General features: G+C 38.6%; 1 protein-coding gene across 18 annotated transcripts in view; it reads right to left on the minus strand.

The window, feature by feature from the left end:
- Positions 1 to 15922, minus strand: part of anks1b (ankyrin repeat and sterile alpha motif domain containing 1B) — an 810941-nt gene that overhangs the window by 53423 nt on the left and 741596 nt on the right. For 16 of the 18 annotated variants that reach the window (XM_072562474.1, XM_072562483.1, XM_072562481.1 and 13 more), the window contains 2 exons: positions 14182 to 14280; positions 9955 to 10107 (listed from right to left, as the gene is read on the minus strand). In XM_072562474.1, coding sequence (XP_072418575.1) covers positions 9955 to 10107; positions 14182 to 14280 — 252 coding nt within the window. Of the gene's footprint in view, positions 1 to 1302; positions 1412 to 9954; positions 10108 to 14181; positions 14281 to 15922 lie in introns of those variants that run through there. The other 2 variants (XM_072562491.1, XM_072562490.1) reach the window with 1 other exon arrangement.

Below are 15922 nucleotides of genomic sequence, written 5' to 3' on the forward strand. Positions count from 1 at the left end.
GGACTACAATCATACAATGATAAAGGAATTGCAGGTGTTTCATAATAAAACATTTTCTTTCAATGATATCAGAATCCTTTTTTCTTCTTTTGACAATATATTTCCTTGCATCATTCCATTTTCTTCACACTTTTGATCTCCCTCAACATTATTGATCTAGTGACAGCAAATGTATCCAGATAACTAACCTTGAGCTGTAGTCCTGATTACGACTCATCAGGTCTGTACAAAGTACTGAGCTTTAAATCATCACTTATTAAATAAGGAATACCTTACCAATCTTGAAATTAGCAAAATACTCACTGAAAACATCCAAAGTGAAGATGATTGGAATAGTTATAAGAAAAGCTTGGACTTAAATAAAAAAGTCTTTGCCAAACGAACATTGGTTAAATAAGCTCAGAAAATACAATCTTCCTTTAAAAAAATCCCTTGTACCCAATTCATATTGACATGAACTTTAATCAATTACAGATTCCCAAGCCAGTGAATCAACTACCAAAATGTAACATCAACAATTTGAACATTAACTGCTAACTGATTTCCTACATTTATACTTAAATTGATTTGCACTCACTCATTCAATACATTATTCACTGGCAGATACAATATTTAATGTTTACTTTAAATTAAGAATTCTTTAATTATGCACTAATGCCGCTGTGTTCCAATCTTTAGTTGTTTAGACAATACATTCCTCCTCAACTTTTTTTTGCTTTATTGAAAGAGAGATGCATTAAGACAGAATTATAGTGATAGCTCTCTGAACTCGGCTAAAATCTATTTATGCCAAAGGTCTAGTCAATATATCATTATTTATTGCGATGATTTTACAGCAAACGTATTTTACTTATTGTAGGCAAAGCTGCTCAAATTATTTTATTTCCAGTGTTATCTGAAGACTGAACTATTTAACTATTCAGGAGATAACGCTAAATGATCTTACTATGTATGACAGAAGGTGAAGTTGTGAAAGATGTATATAAACAGCACTCACATTGTTATTACGCTTTCTGCTCGAAGGTACACAATGATGCGTTATTTACGTACACACTACAGATAAACACAGCTGGGATATTTGCATAGCTTCGCTTAAACAGGAAATATACAAAGAAACAATAATAAAACAAATAAGGAAAGAATGGGAGAAACAAGCTGCATGATCCACATCTCTCATCTACTACCGTCAGCTGAAGCATTTTCCCTGCTCTGACTATTGCAAAGCTGTAAATCTGTCTTTTTACTCCGCCGTTCTAGTTTAGCACCTCTCCGTTTCTGAAATGAACGGTTAATCGGACTCACCGGACCCCCAAAGCACTGGCGGAAAGCTGCAGGATTTCTCAGTCCTCTCCCAGACAGCAGAGATCTGCAGTCAGATCCTAGCTTTCTGAGTACCTTACCCCCTCTAATGCGTCACACCACGCCAAAGGATGAGGAGCATCAGATTTGCATTTTCTTTTATTCTGACAAAAAAGTTCATGACATAAGTACTGCTGTTCTGACTATGGGTCAACAGTGAGCCAGCCCTGCAATGGTTTTTACTGCTGTAACAAGTCTATCAATTCTCCATCAGTACTGACTTGTCCGACTGCATCACTTGCCTTTATTATGGCTGTCTTGCCATACAGCGAGACAAGCCTCTGATTCACGCAAGTGGAAACCTTTGCTTGCAGCGATTGTGAAGAGAGACAATGTATTCATTTGTAGCCTTTATTTTTCTGGTTTCCAGCCACAATTACATTTAGTGCCTCAAAGGCTTGATCGGTTGAATCGAGCAAGTATGTCACTTGCCCATCCCCAGTTTTCAACAAAATGAAAACCTCTCAGCAACTGAGAGATGTATTACGAATAGCCAAGAACGAGAACCGTCAATCCAAGACCCAACTTCCCACAAGCACGTCTTAAATGGTGGACAAATCAAATACTTCCACAACCAACGTATAGAGAGGACTTAACAACACCGACTGCTACACGGTTGCAAATAGTTCGCGTCCTACAGCTAATTAAGACTCTTGGAGTGACTGCATTAGTTTATCAGAGGCATACACAAAAGGCTGACGATTCCCAATGACCCTTTCATTAGATAACATAGGAGAGGGAGAAGCAGTAGGCCAAAGAACAAAAATGCACTTTTTTTGTTTAAAATAAGACACAGCGGTTGCAACGCTGCTATTTTCATTAAACTCGGATCTGAACCTTTTTATTCTATGCAGAGAACAATTCTGAAAGAATGCTGTAAATCTGGTAGGAATTTGCTAATGAAAGTCTGTTCTTTGCTGAGCTACAATTACCATAGCAACTTCCAGCTGTCATAGCAACCATTTACAGATTCTCCATTTTAAAATGTCTAGAAAAATGACACCTAATAATTGCTGTCAATGCTAAGTACATTTGATTTTAACTAGATAATTGGTCTTTTGTAAAAACACGTGATAGTGAACTGCATCTTTTGTTAACTATACACTTATAATGCATCAAATAGAAATATTATGTTGTGTTCTTGATGCCAATCCAACACCACATACAAACATAGGAAATGAGTTAGCTGTGACAGAAATTAAAGGTATTTTTGACAGGATCACCAGATTACAATTCATTTCTGGAAATGGAGAGAAATTGTAATGGCTGTTAATAATTAAAAATAAGGCAGACTTGTTAAATTATAATATTTTCAGCAGTATCGTGACAGTTCACTTATTCTGTATTGTTATTTGTATCCAATTTTCCAAAATTAGAAGGTTATTGAAAAATTTCACATGAAAAGATGTATAGGTTAGATGGATTAACCTTGGGAAATGCAGGGTTGCAGAGATGGGGGGTGATTGGGGGCGAGTGATGGGGGGATGGGGGTAATGGGGGAGGTGATGGGGGGTGAGGGGGTGATGGGGGGGTGAGGGGGGATGGAAGGATGATGGGGCGGTGGGGGAGGATGATGGGGCGGTGGGGGAGGATGTTGGGGGTGGTGGGGGATGGTGAAGGTGGTGTGGGATGGTGAAGAGGGTGGGGGATGGGGATGGTGAAGAGGGTGGGGGATGGGGATGGTGGGGGGGGATGGTGGGGGAGGGTGATGGGGGTGATGGGGGAGGGTGATGGGGGGTGGGGCATGATGGGTGTGTGGGGGGTGATGAGGTGGGGGTGGGTGTCAGTCTGGGTGGGATGCTCTTTGGAGGCTTGGTAAGGACTTTCTGGGCCAAATAGCCTGCTTCCACACTGTAGGGATTCTTTGATTCTATAAAAAGGTGTTCTTGTCTGACAACGTCGTGATGTGGCACCTTGCCTGCGGTGGAATGATTAACTATCAGTAGTAATTTTTAAGATTTAACTACCTTGTAACTTCTCCAGAACTGAAGGAACAGGTTTGTTACAAGTTGTACTGGGCACCTGAGCAGTGCAAAATTTATTAACAGCAGCTCTGAATCTTTCCAAACGCTTTAGGGCTTTCTGGAATAAAAGGGACATTATTTTGATTGTTCCTATTTTTCATTTACCATCCTTTTAATATTTCTATGCCTTTAAAAGGATTAAAGGTTGCAAACATTATACTTCTATTCAGAAAAAAAAAGGTGTTTTAAGCCCAGCAACTACAGGTCAGTCAGTTTAACTTTGGTGGTATGGGAATTTCTAGAAACAATAGTTTGGGACAAAATTAACAGTCACATGGGCAAATACAGGTTAGTCAACAAAACTGAGCATGGATTACTGGAGGGCGCTGTCTACTTAGATAACTGGCAAGAACATTTTGAAGAGAAATGGTTGATGTGGCTGTGATGTGGCACTCTGTGAATTCCTCATTTGGAGAGGTAGTGCAGGGCCAAATGGCCTCCCGTACTATAACAATTGTGATTTTTAAGGTGAAAACTGCAAGGAAGCAAACAACAAATCATAGTACAGTGAAATATCAATCTAATTCAGCCAACTTAAAAAATCATACTCATAGGTAGGGCCTTGATTTCTAATCAGGATCAGGAACCTCTCACTCAACTTAACCCAGGTTGCAAATCTACCCCACCCCTTTCTTGATGATGCAACACACTTTGAAAGTACTGATTTCCTAACTGGGCTAGAGGTTGAGCTTAGTGACACTGTGAGCTGTTCGAGGAACTGATTGCAGAGTACAACACACAAAGACAAACCACAACCTGGCTTGTCTAACTGATTAGAGCAGGTAGGAGGTCAGCAGCTCATGGTGCAAGCAAGTGACCAAACAGCCAATGAAAAATTACTACACCAACCCAAGTGAGTAACTTTCATTCCAACAGAGACATGCTCATAGTGTCTCCCAACATTAATACACTAACATGCATCAAACTGTTCATTTTCTTCATCTATAATTTGAAAGTTACCTTTGAGCCCTCCCCATCTACTATGTAAATACTGAAAAGGTCATTAATTGCAAGTGAACTAGCTGTCCAGACACTGCCCTCATATCTACATCACCCAAACCAAGTCAACATTTGATTCTCATGTTGCTCAGACAAGGGGTTATGCCTTAAATTGATTCATTTTGCATACATCTGCTACCCATACACACACAAGTCCAATCTTACTCCTGTAATCTTTAATGAAATGAGAGACCAATTCTAACAAAGTTACAACATGATCCTTGCTTCATAGGAGCTGGAATAATTCACTTGTTCTCTTACTTTCATTAAGTATTTCACATTTAGTGGATTTCTCCTTGTATATCTAACTGCAAAGTATTCAGTTTTTCTTTTTTAAAACTGTTATTTACATATGACACAGGATTTAATATACAAGATTCCTTGAATTTGTCAATGATTCAACTTCCACCTGCTGTAGAGGTGTGTAATAACATCTGAACAGGTGGGTGAGAAAAATCTACAATATAGAGACCCCTTTAAAATAAATTAAAAGACGTTTATACATAAATCCAGATATTCCTTGCAATTTCCAATTTCTTTAAGAATCATCCTAATACATTTTTAAAATTCTGGCTTTACATTGTAGAACAAATGTATGATTTTATTATTCACCACCTTTTTATTCATGCCAATATACATTCAGCACATGCATGAGTATCACATACATTAAGAAGCAAAATGGACAAAACACAAAGCCTCTTCCAATGGCCCAAGGCCAATACCAGTTTTTATTTTGAGAAAGTAGAACAGCCTATATACTTGACTAATAATTTTACATGATGACAGATAAAAACAGCATGTAAGAATGAAACGTGTAAATTCAGCTTGAATTGTCTGGATATAAGCTAAATGCAATCTCCAGTGAAAGGTGAGTGTAAAACCTCATCGTGATTTCATTTCTTTCCTCCAAGCACTGATCACAAATACCATCCTTTCACAGCCAAAATGACTCCATTATTTCACATCACTGAGCCAATCAATTGTACTTACTATTAGTTGCTCAGTTATTTGGGCAACTGCACCACCAAGTGCTCAAATCAGTTAATAGCATGTTAATGCGAGATATTGTTCTTATCTAAAATGAATATGCTGCATATTCAGCTGCACATTTCATAAACAACATAAATTAATTTGTTGTCAAGGAAGTGTAATACTTAAATTATGAAACCAAATTATGAACAAGATGTTCATATGAGGAAAAACAGCTTAAATAAAAAGTCAAAATAATTTGGAAAAGATTATATTTGTTTTGATGTATAATATTTGGTTGGTTTTGACAGACCACGAAACAGAAGTCTCCTTTGAAGAGCAATTTGTCCAATATGCCTTGAAAGTGGGAGAAGGGGAAACATTTATTCACTTCAATTGGCATTCTGCAGATTTTGACACACTGGGGACAAGTAGCAAATCACATAATCGTCTTCGATGGTATCAAAGAAGGGTGCTGTGTTGGCCATACAGTTAACAGCCTGCAATACTACCTACCCACGTGGAATCAACAAATCTCTGAGCAAACACATTTCTTTTCAACATTGTTTACAGATATGTTATTACTTTAAAGAATGAACATCTTTTATATCATGCATACAAGACATACTATTCCCTGCAACAAAATAACAAAATAACTCAGAATGAGGTCAACAGGCAGTGTCTTCTGTAATGTATTACCCAAGCATTGAAGATGAAAATTACCCCCTAGGTTGATCAGTTCTACTTTACTTACCACTTACTTTGAGGCAAGCACACTTTGATTTCAAAGAACTCTATTCAATAATGCATAAATTAAATAAATGATGTTGAATAATGGATGTAAGAAGATTGAACACTGCATGAACTGAAATGACAGTGAAGGCATAGAGCCAACATTTCTAGAACTGAACAGTTTTGCTTCTTATTATTGAGCAATACAAAAAGCACCAAATCACAAATCTAAATTTTTAATCAAGACATTAGTTGGAAATTTGTGCAAAATGGTCTTAGCTACTGGCTGGAGAGCTGACAAAGTCCCTGAAACGCCTCTTGGGCCAGTCACCTTACAAGTGAGTGATAGGCCTTTACCCAAAACAAGGGTCCCAGGGTTGGGAAGACCAGCTTCCTGAGAATTGCCAACAAATCAGAGACTGATGGTGTCACTGGGAAGATGGTGGCTACTGCTGGTACTACATGCAGTTGGGAACACAATGACATGGCGAACAGTTGTGGAAAGGAAGGGTTGAGGGAGTGGGTGTGAAAGATCCTCGGTGTCAAGGGCAAGAATTGGCTTTCAGTCAAAAATCCCCCTTTCTTAAAGTCAGATTCCTGAATCAAGAACTGAGCACCTTTGAACAAGAAATCCACCCCTCCCCCATGGAGTTCGCAGGATAAACAAGTCATACCCTCGGAATGGCAAGCGCCCCACTCTCCACCCACTTGCTTGGTTAATACCCATGGCGATTGGATGAAGTCTTGAAGTGAGTCTCTTATTGTTTGCTTGAGGGCTGCTAATGGGGCAGAAGGCTGTCCGTGGACTTAATTGTGTGGAGACAGGGAGTTAAAACATGAAAATTTGAAAGTGAACATCCCGGAGGAACGGGAGTTCGAAGTTCAGGTATACACAAAGAGTCAGACTGGTTTGTGTCATTTCCAAGTTTCATTTCCTTCTGTGAAGGTAGTGGTATTCTCACTCTAGGCCAATGAAACAATCCTGAGCCACCAAATACTCCACAGGAGAGGGCATAAGGTTCTGTCCATTGTGGATTAACCAATAACTTGCTTGTTTTCATTAGATCACAGAGCAAATGTAAATCTTTAGCCTAAATTAAGTCTTCCATCCAAAAGCAAACCTAGCTTCAACATCACGGCATTCAGTCATCTTCAAATTGCCTCCAAGATGTCCATTTTGCCTGCCTTATCTGAAAATCAGTCCAAGATTGTTAATTAGTGTCTTATGAAGGAGTATCCTAGCATCTGTACCAAAATCTGCCTTTCATCATATAACTTGCCTTATTTCCATGGCACTTCTTGAAGTCGTGCTTGCACTTGCCTTTTCCAGGTCACTTATCTGAATACCTCACCACCTCACTAATGTCCTGTGTCATTTGTCTCCTTTATAGTTTCCTCACCTTTCTCATAACTCAATCCACACCAGAGAAGTGATGAACACAAAAGGTTCCAGGAATCAGTGGTGTGGCTTCATTCTCTTTGTGTCACCTCCAGGGATTGAATGTTTCTCCTCTCAGCAGATCCTTCTGGATTTATTATCACCACTGTTTAATTATCATGACAAAGCAAAACATCCGGTACATACATACGGAATGCATATTTTAGAATATCAAACATTTACTTCAGATACTATTGCATAAACATTTTGCAGTTGCCTTGATATCACACAGGATGATATTGATCCACCCTGACCAGTCTTCATGGTTCCAGGCTGATCTAACCTCAATAACATCTGCTTGATCCCGGAATTGATCCACCATTCAGAGAGAGCTGGTGTGTTAGGCACCACCATTCCCCTGGATCAAGATAGCCATTTGACAGGGTGGAGCCCAACTACTTACTCAGTAGTCTGTGGGCATTTGTGTTTGGAACACGTTTTGTTTCATTAATCAGATCACTGTAAATTGCTGTGCGGTGTCTGACTAAAATGACTCTGTCTTTGACACCCCTTATTTCAGGAGTAGACCCACAATACCATTATGAGGGAGTACAGGAACTCAGACTATATTGTGTTCTTGCCACGTCAATCCCTCCTCTGAGTGGTGTTCGACATGGACGAGCGTTGATTTGTCAGCCGAGGGAAGTCTGCGTGTAATCAGCAGGAAGTTTTCCTGCCCATGTTTAATCTGAAGCCATGAAACTTCACATGATCCAGAGTCAATGTTGAGGAGTCCCAGGGCAACTCCTTCCCAACTGTATACCAATGTGCCATCACCTCCGTTGGGTCTGTCCTGCCAGTGGGACAGGACATATCTAGGGATGGTGATGATGGTGACTGGGACATTGTAAGGGCATGATTCTGTGAGTACCATACTCTCAGGCTGTTTCTTGACTAGTTTGTAAGTCTTACAATTTTGGTACTAGCTCTAGATATCAGAAAGGAGGAAGTTACAGGGTCAACAGGGCTGAGTTTGTTGTTGTCATTTCCAGTGCCTAGGCTGATGCCTGGTCCATCCAGTTTCATTCCATTTTGTTTTAAAGACTTTTAAGCAGTTTAAGATAACAGAACGACTTTCAAAGCCACTTTAGGTAAGGAAGGTAGATTTTCTTCTCTATTACTTCAGTGAACCAGATGCTGTTTTGAAATGATTTGATGAAATTACAAGATTATCATTAGATTTTTAATTGCGGATTTTGTTTTACAATTCAAAGTTCATCATCTTTCTTGGTGGGATTTGAACCAGTGCATTACCTGGGTCTAAAAAAAGGAAGGTTTTAAGCCATATCATGGATCCTCTGGTTGTTTGTAGGTTTTGAGGTCCCAATGAATGCATCCCACATTTAGACTGTGTGGGAGGCTGCAGCTCTTACGTGGTAACCATAAGGAGCTTCTCCTCAACTTCTGGTGTCACTTCAGTCTCAAACCTCAATATCAATTCTTCCCATCTCTGGTGTAGAAGACTCGGGGAAGGGGACAAGAGTAATTGTAAGGACTTGTTCTTGGGTCTCCTGTTGGGTTTGCTGACATGGCCATTTCAAGGTGCTAACTGTGACCCCTGGCTGCAGTTGCTATCTCTGCATCTCTGTCGCCATCTCCGGCTGCCATAGAAAAGCAGCCCAAATATCCACAAGTCTATCTAAAGCACTCTGAGACAGATTAGCATCTCAGGGTTGAAAATATTAAGGACAGTAGTAATAATATTATTACTTAAATTACAAATTTCCCCTGTTTTATGATTTAGTTGTACAGGCAACTCAGCACCTGGGTTTAATTTTGAAAAGAAGGAATGTGAAACACCAAACACAGAACTGGTTCTAAAGGGTTTTCATGTTGTTGTAAAATTATAAATAATAAATGAAGAGGAACTAAGCAATTCAAATTAGTGTCGAGATTTGTGGAAGCAATACTGTAGTAAAGGTTTTGATTGGTACAGGATGATCTCAAAAACAAATAATTCTTTTTATAAAATACACTATACATCATAAATGAAAAGGAAGTAAAATTCCAGTGGTTTAAATGTGATGAAAATACAAAAAAGCCTCTTTCCTATATATGCTAACAATATTATGTCCCAACATCTGAACATAAGTCACAGTGATAAGATCCAATTCGTAACTTCTCCGTAGAAACCTCAGCCAGTTCCAGAAAATAAACTGTCCTAAATAATATGACAATTTTGGCCAATGGATGAAATCAAATGTGTACTCTAGAATTTGATGAATTCATCTAATTCAAGCCTAAAAGCAACCAAGACTGACACTGCATTGAGTTAAGGTATATTCAAAATAAGAGCTTTATAAAAACTTACTTTGCTGTCTCATTTCTCCTTCTTCACTAAGTCACAGGTTACATTATAGCAGTCATTCAGAATGTAAACCATTTCAGCACTAACAGTTTGTTTTAAAGGCATCACACGAATCATGAACTTACATTAATGAGTTCGATTTCCCACAGCTTTTTCACGAGGTCCATTGAGGTATAACCATTTGCCAGGAAGGTCTTGATGTAGTCATTCAGCTCCAAAGAATCTAACCAGTCAGCGACAGATGTTGGACTGTTCGTATCATAACCAATAACTTTAACCTGCAACAAAGAAGAAAAATACACGTGTAAGATGCATAAAATTATGTAAGGAGATTTTGTTATTTTACGTAACATCTTCATGATGAGATCCTGTCCTGAGTATCAGTTGCCATATTTGATAGATTTCAAAAGATCAGAAAGCAACATTTGAAGATTATAATTGCTATATCCTAATTATGGGATTTAAGAAAGCTTGTCATTTTCCACTAAGTAACATTTTCTATAGCCAGACATGGCATCTAAAAATGCAGCCATTATTGCATCACTGAACATATCATAATTCCCATTAAACACTGGGAAAGAATTCATTATTATGCACAAATATTTTGAAAGGAATGGAGTTGACAGATTTAAAATTTTGCTGGTGTTCTACATGCCAGTAGGGATGAGTTTAGAGCACTTTCGTCTACAATCAGATGATACTGTTGGGCACAATTCATCCAACATTCACCTGAGGAAATGACTATCATCAGAATTAGAATCTTCAAGATTGTGAGTAAACATGCACAAACCTTAATAAATCATAATGTCAACCAACAGTTTATTCGATTCATTCTCAGGATGAGAGGGCCTATAATCACTAGAGTTTTGAGGAGTTGAAATGTATAAAATTCTCATAGGCTTTGTCAGACAGTGAGAGACCATTTTACAATGGTTAGAGGGTCTAGAGTTAGAATTCAGCCATTTAGAACAGGGATGTGGAGACAAACTATGATTCTTCAGTATGTGTCACACCCAGAAAGGCTACAAGTGTCATTTGAGAAGTCTATTTAAACTTCAGACTAGGCTATTTTGGAGGCTGATAAATTCAAGAGCAGTGGGGATAGGTGGAAAGTTGAGTTCATGTAGAAGTTCAGACATGATCTAATTGAATGGCAGAGCAGGTTTCAGGGTCTGTGTGGCCTACTCTTGCTTCTATTTATTAGCATTTCTAGCATCCAGGTTATTAAATTTGCCCCAATTGCTAGCCTCTGTTGAAGAGAGCCCTATAATATATAAACTGCAAATGTCAAATAGAACTTTCTATTTGAACATTCAAATGAAGAAAGAATATCACAATATTCCAAGTTGAGTTAAAATCATTAAACTATCTCCAACAAAAATCCACCTAGTTTTGCCATCACCCAATTTGCCAAACTGTTGGTTAGAAGTCAACTTAACTATGCCTTAAAGAAAGAGTTTAGTAAGTTCTTGAGAAGTAAAAACAGGTGGAAGCCAGTTTTGAAATTAATTGTTTTCTTTAACTTTAAATTGTACAATATGATAACCAGAAAGAAAAATATGTTGTTTGTTTGAACTTGTGAGTTGCTTAAATATACTTTTGGGCATTTGGCCATACAGACCGATATGAAAAGTAAGAACTGGTGCTATATTCACATTATATTCAGAATTAACTGTCAATACTGTTTTATTTAACAATACATCTAATCTAAGCTTGAGAATCATCTGCTAATTATCCTTTGTAGAAATATTATTATAACAAGTGAACTGATTGCCCATGTTGTTTTCATTTTGAGGAAGATTGCCAGAGTAGTACTGAAAATTATGAATTACACAGGTCTGCAAATTCCAAGCTATTTTTAACTTTATAAATGTGGTAAAATATAAATATACAAACATACAAAATTCTTACAGGACTCAACGTGTCAGATTCATGGAGAAAGTTTCCTCTAGTTGGGGCAGAGCTCCCAAGGGACAACATCATAGAATAAGGAGTGGATCATAAGGCTTAGGATGAGAAGGAATTTCTTCACTCAGAGTGGGGAATGCTTTAGGTTTCTCTGCCCCAGAGTACGATGGAGCCTCAGTCACTGAGAGGCTCAGGTTGTTATATGATATTAAAGGCATCAAGGGATGTGGAGATAGTGTAGGAAAATGGTGTGGCATTGAAGATGAGCCTATTCTACCTATGGAGGAGCCTCAATGGGCAAGACAGCTACACCTGCTCCTATTAACCATGGCCAGGACTCAAAAACCAACATTATAGAACATATCTATACAAATGTACTTTAATATGAGATTATCAATCTCATCATGTTTCGAATAATGAAACAGAGCTGTAGTTTATTCAATTATCATCAAATTTTGCCTTTTCTTTCTCCCGCTTCTACTAGTAGATATTTGGCTTCATTCTGGGGGCATTTTCCTCTCCTATGTACATTATTACTCTTAAAAACAAAAATACTTCTACAGCATGGACTTTTCCAAATGTGTCATCTTCTCTTCTGAAGTTGGAACAATCAGAAAAAAATTGTTTTGGACTGTCTGATAACTGACTGTAAAGATTAATTTTTAATCTAATTCAACACTAAATGTAACCAGAAACTGACCATTTCTATTACGGAAATGTGCATTTTTGAGCATGGTCTGACCAGCATTTATTAAATAGGAGTTGACAGTATAATTGAAACAAACTAAAACTATGAAGAAAGAGAACAGGGTGAGATGGCATGAGTCACTCTCTCTTACTGAGAGCCAGCACAGACAAGAAAGGTTTAATAGTCTCCTTCAGCACACTAACTATTCTGTAATTCCATGATTGTCTAAAAGGGTTAGCCTTTATACTGTCATCAGGAAGACAGTAGGAGGTGTGGACACATCATTCTTTTGAGGTGGAATAGGAATTATTGGAATATTAACTTGGGAGTCAATCCTAAATTTCTTTTCAAACTTCATTTTCTTGTCATAATGTATTATACTTCACCATTAAAAAATCATCAAGTTTAAAACTTATCTCCAGTCAACCTATTTAATTTAACTCATCACAATACAATTGTAATTAGTTTACCTTCAGTCTCGTTATGTAAACTGATCACAGGTTGTTGTCACTTCTAGATTGCTGAAGAACAAATTCTGACCAGTGATGCCCTATAAATATTGCTGCCAGGAACTAGCTTAGGAACGGTAAAGAAGTTCCTACCATTAAATTAGAAATATATACATCTTGACAGAGGATATTAAATGACAGTGTGTCCTCATTATACTGCACAAATGCATTTAGATAGATTGGCATTTCAAATTGAACTGAATCTTTGTAAATGGCTAACTCAAATCAAACTGATATTTATATAAGTTAATATATTTTATAGACAGCTCATTTAGACTAACAAATTGTCAAGTGTACTGAGATGAAACTAAAAAGGCATATAATGATGAATTAGGCAAAAGTGAGGACTGCAAATGCTGGAAATCAGAGTCTAGATTAGAGTTGTACTGGAAAAGCACAGCAGGTCAGGCAGCATCCGAGGAGCAGGAGAATCGACATTTCGGGCAAAAGCCCTTCATCAGGACTGAAGGCAGGGAGCCTCCAGGGTGGAGAGATAAATGGGACAAGAGTGGGGCTGGGGAGAAGGTAGCAAAGAGTACAATAGGTGGATGGGGGTGGAGATGAAGGTGATAGGTCAGAGAGGAGGGTGGGGGAGGGTAGCAAAGAGTACAATGGGTGGATGGGGGTGTGGATGAACATGATAGGTTAGAGAGGAGGGTGGTGTGGACAGGTGGGAAGGAAGATTGGAGCGGGTCTGTTTCAGTACATGGTTGAAGAGCTTCAGAGCAGAGATGACCTGGGGGTTGCAGTGAGAGAGAGACTCACTGAAATTCTTGTGGAGAGAGGAGGAGAACATCTTCAAGGTAGACATCCTTGCACGAGGATTCGCAGTAAGGTTAAAATCAACTAGGCAAAAGTGAGGACTGCAGATGCTGGAAATTGGAGTTCAGATTAGAGTGGTGCTGGGTGTCTAAATGAGTCATGTCTAATTCAAATTCCACAAAATAGACACTGGATAATTTAGCACTGCGCTTGATTAATTTCTTCATATGCTTGTTATGGAATTGGTACAATGAATACTCTAATTTTCCAGGAAGTGAAGTACAGCAAATTCCCTGTTGAACAAATTTTATTGACAACTAATAAGTTTTGCCTGGACAAGATCATAGAGATAGAAGCTTTCACACAAGCTGTGTAATAAATTAGAGGGCATCAAACTCAACGCCATCCAATACGAATTAGTCCACCACATGATTACATATAACTACAGGAGGTGTTCTTTTTACTGGCATCATATTGCAACTCACCCGAGGAAGGCCACGAACTGCTTGTAAAATTCGCTGTCTGTGTGAAGAATTAAGGATGCCAATCTCCAACAAATCCTGGTCTTCCACAACATTGCTTCCCTTGAAAGGGAGACAAGTAAAGAGAGAAAGATTATGTCATTCCCACAGTCAAAATGTGATTATAATGATCTGATAAACTTTTTCATTGTATGCCCAGCAGCAGCAATTTACAGGAAGCAGCAGGTGAACAGTGACTATCAAATGGTTACCCCGTGCCATAAAATTTCTCTGTGCTTGCTGAAATTTCTTTGATGTTGACTTGCTTAGACATCAATAGAATTTGGGATATAAAAAAATGCTATTGTAAACAAATAAAGAGAGCAGAAGTAGCAAGCCAGCTTTCCACAGACTGTATTGATTCCACGCACAGGAAAGAAGACACTATCCTTACCCTGAAAGTCAGCTCCTCCAGGTTTACAACTGTGGTCAATAGTACCCAGCATGACGCAAGCATCTAAGTAGTTTAGCTGTTGTGCCATTCTGTTTACATGTGTTTCTTTTATTAAGATGCACTCTCTGCCCTGAAGGGTCTTGAACCATATTTTGTTTGCACAAATTAAATGCTAACATTTGCCTAATTGTTGAAAAGAAAGATCATGCTACAGGCACGTCGTTTCATTCCACGTTGTCATTTCTACAGATAGTCACAGCTTGGATTGCAACAATTTCCATTTTTCACCAAGCATTTACAAAACAGTCCTGAGTAATCCAAGAATGCTGACTTTCTGCAACAATATTGAATTTTAAAACCTTCAGAATATTAAGAGAAGAACATCAGGAAGACAAGTGTGATTGGTGCTTTAAAGGTCAAATAAAAAAAGACAAATTTGCATTGAGAAAACAACTTGCACGATTTCAGGATAAAAGACTTGTGAATTGTGTTCATTGTTGTAAAATTAGTGGCACTCAAAACTCACTTATCAAAACTCCTGCAATCAACAATGGGATAAAGGCTAGAGAATATGGATTTTTTTTAAATGATGTTGATCGAGGCACTGATATGAACCAGGACAGAGATGATGCCCTGACCTTCTTTGAAATAGAACCATGGGAAGTTTTGCATCCACATGTGAGACCAGACAGTCATAGAATCATAGAATCTCTACCATGTGGAAACAGGCCATTTGGCCCAACAAGTCCACACTGACCTACGAAGAGTATCCCACCCAGACCCATTCCTGTACACTATTACCCCCATTACCCCATTGCCCCCTGACTAATGCACCTAGCTGACACATCCCTGACCACTATGGGCAATTTAGCATGGCCAATTCACCTAACCTGCACATCTTTGGATCATGGGAGGAAGACAGATCACCCGGAGGAAACCCATACAGACACGGGGAGAATGTGCAAGTTCTTTAATTTAATATCTCATCTGAACATTGGCAGTTCTGACAATGCATCACTTTCTCAGCAAAGCACTGGAGCACGAGGTTAGGTCTTTGTACTCAAGTCCAGGAACGGAAACTGAACTCAGGAGTGCTACCAATTGAGACACTGCCAAAATGGCCCTTCCTTAAAAAACATCTTGGGATTTGGGCATTTGTGAACAGCAGCATTTGTTGCCCCTCAACCAATTGGTTTGCTAGGGCATTTTAGAGACATTTAGGAGCCAAGCACATTGCTGAGGGTCTGGAGTTACACGTAGGTCAAAATTGAGGAAGTGCTGCAGACGAAGTAAGGATGCAGATTTCCTTCT

Source organism: Chiloscyllium punctatum, chromosome 44, assembly GCF_047496795.1.
Source record: "Chiloscyllium punctatum isolate Juve2018m chromosome 44, sChiPun1.3, whole genome shotgun sequence".
In the NCBI taxonomy this organism is placed as follows: Eukaryota; Metazoa; Chordata; class Chondrichthyes; order Orectolobiformes; family Hemiscylliidae; genus Chiloscyllium; species Chiloscyllium punctatum.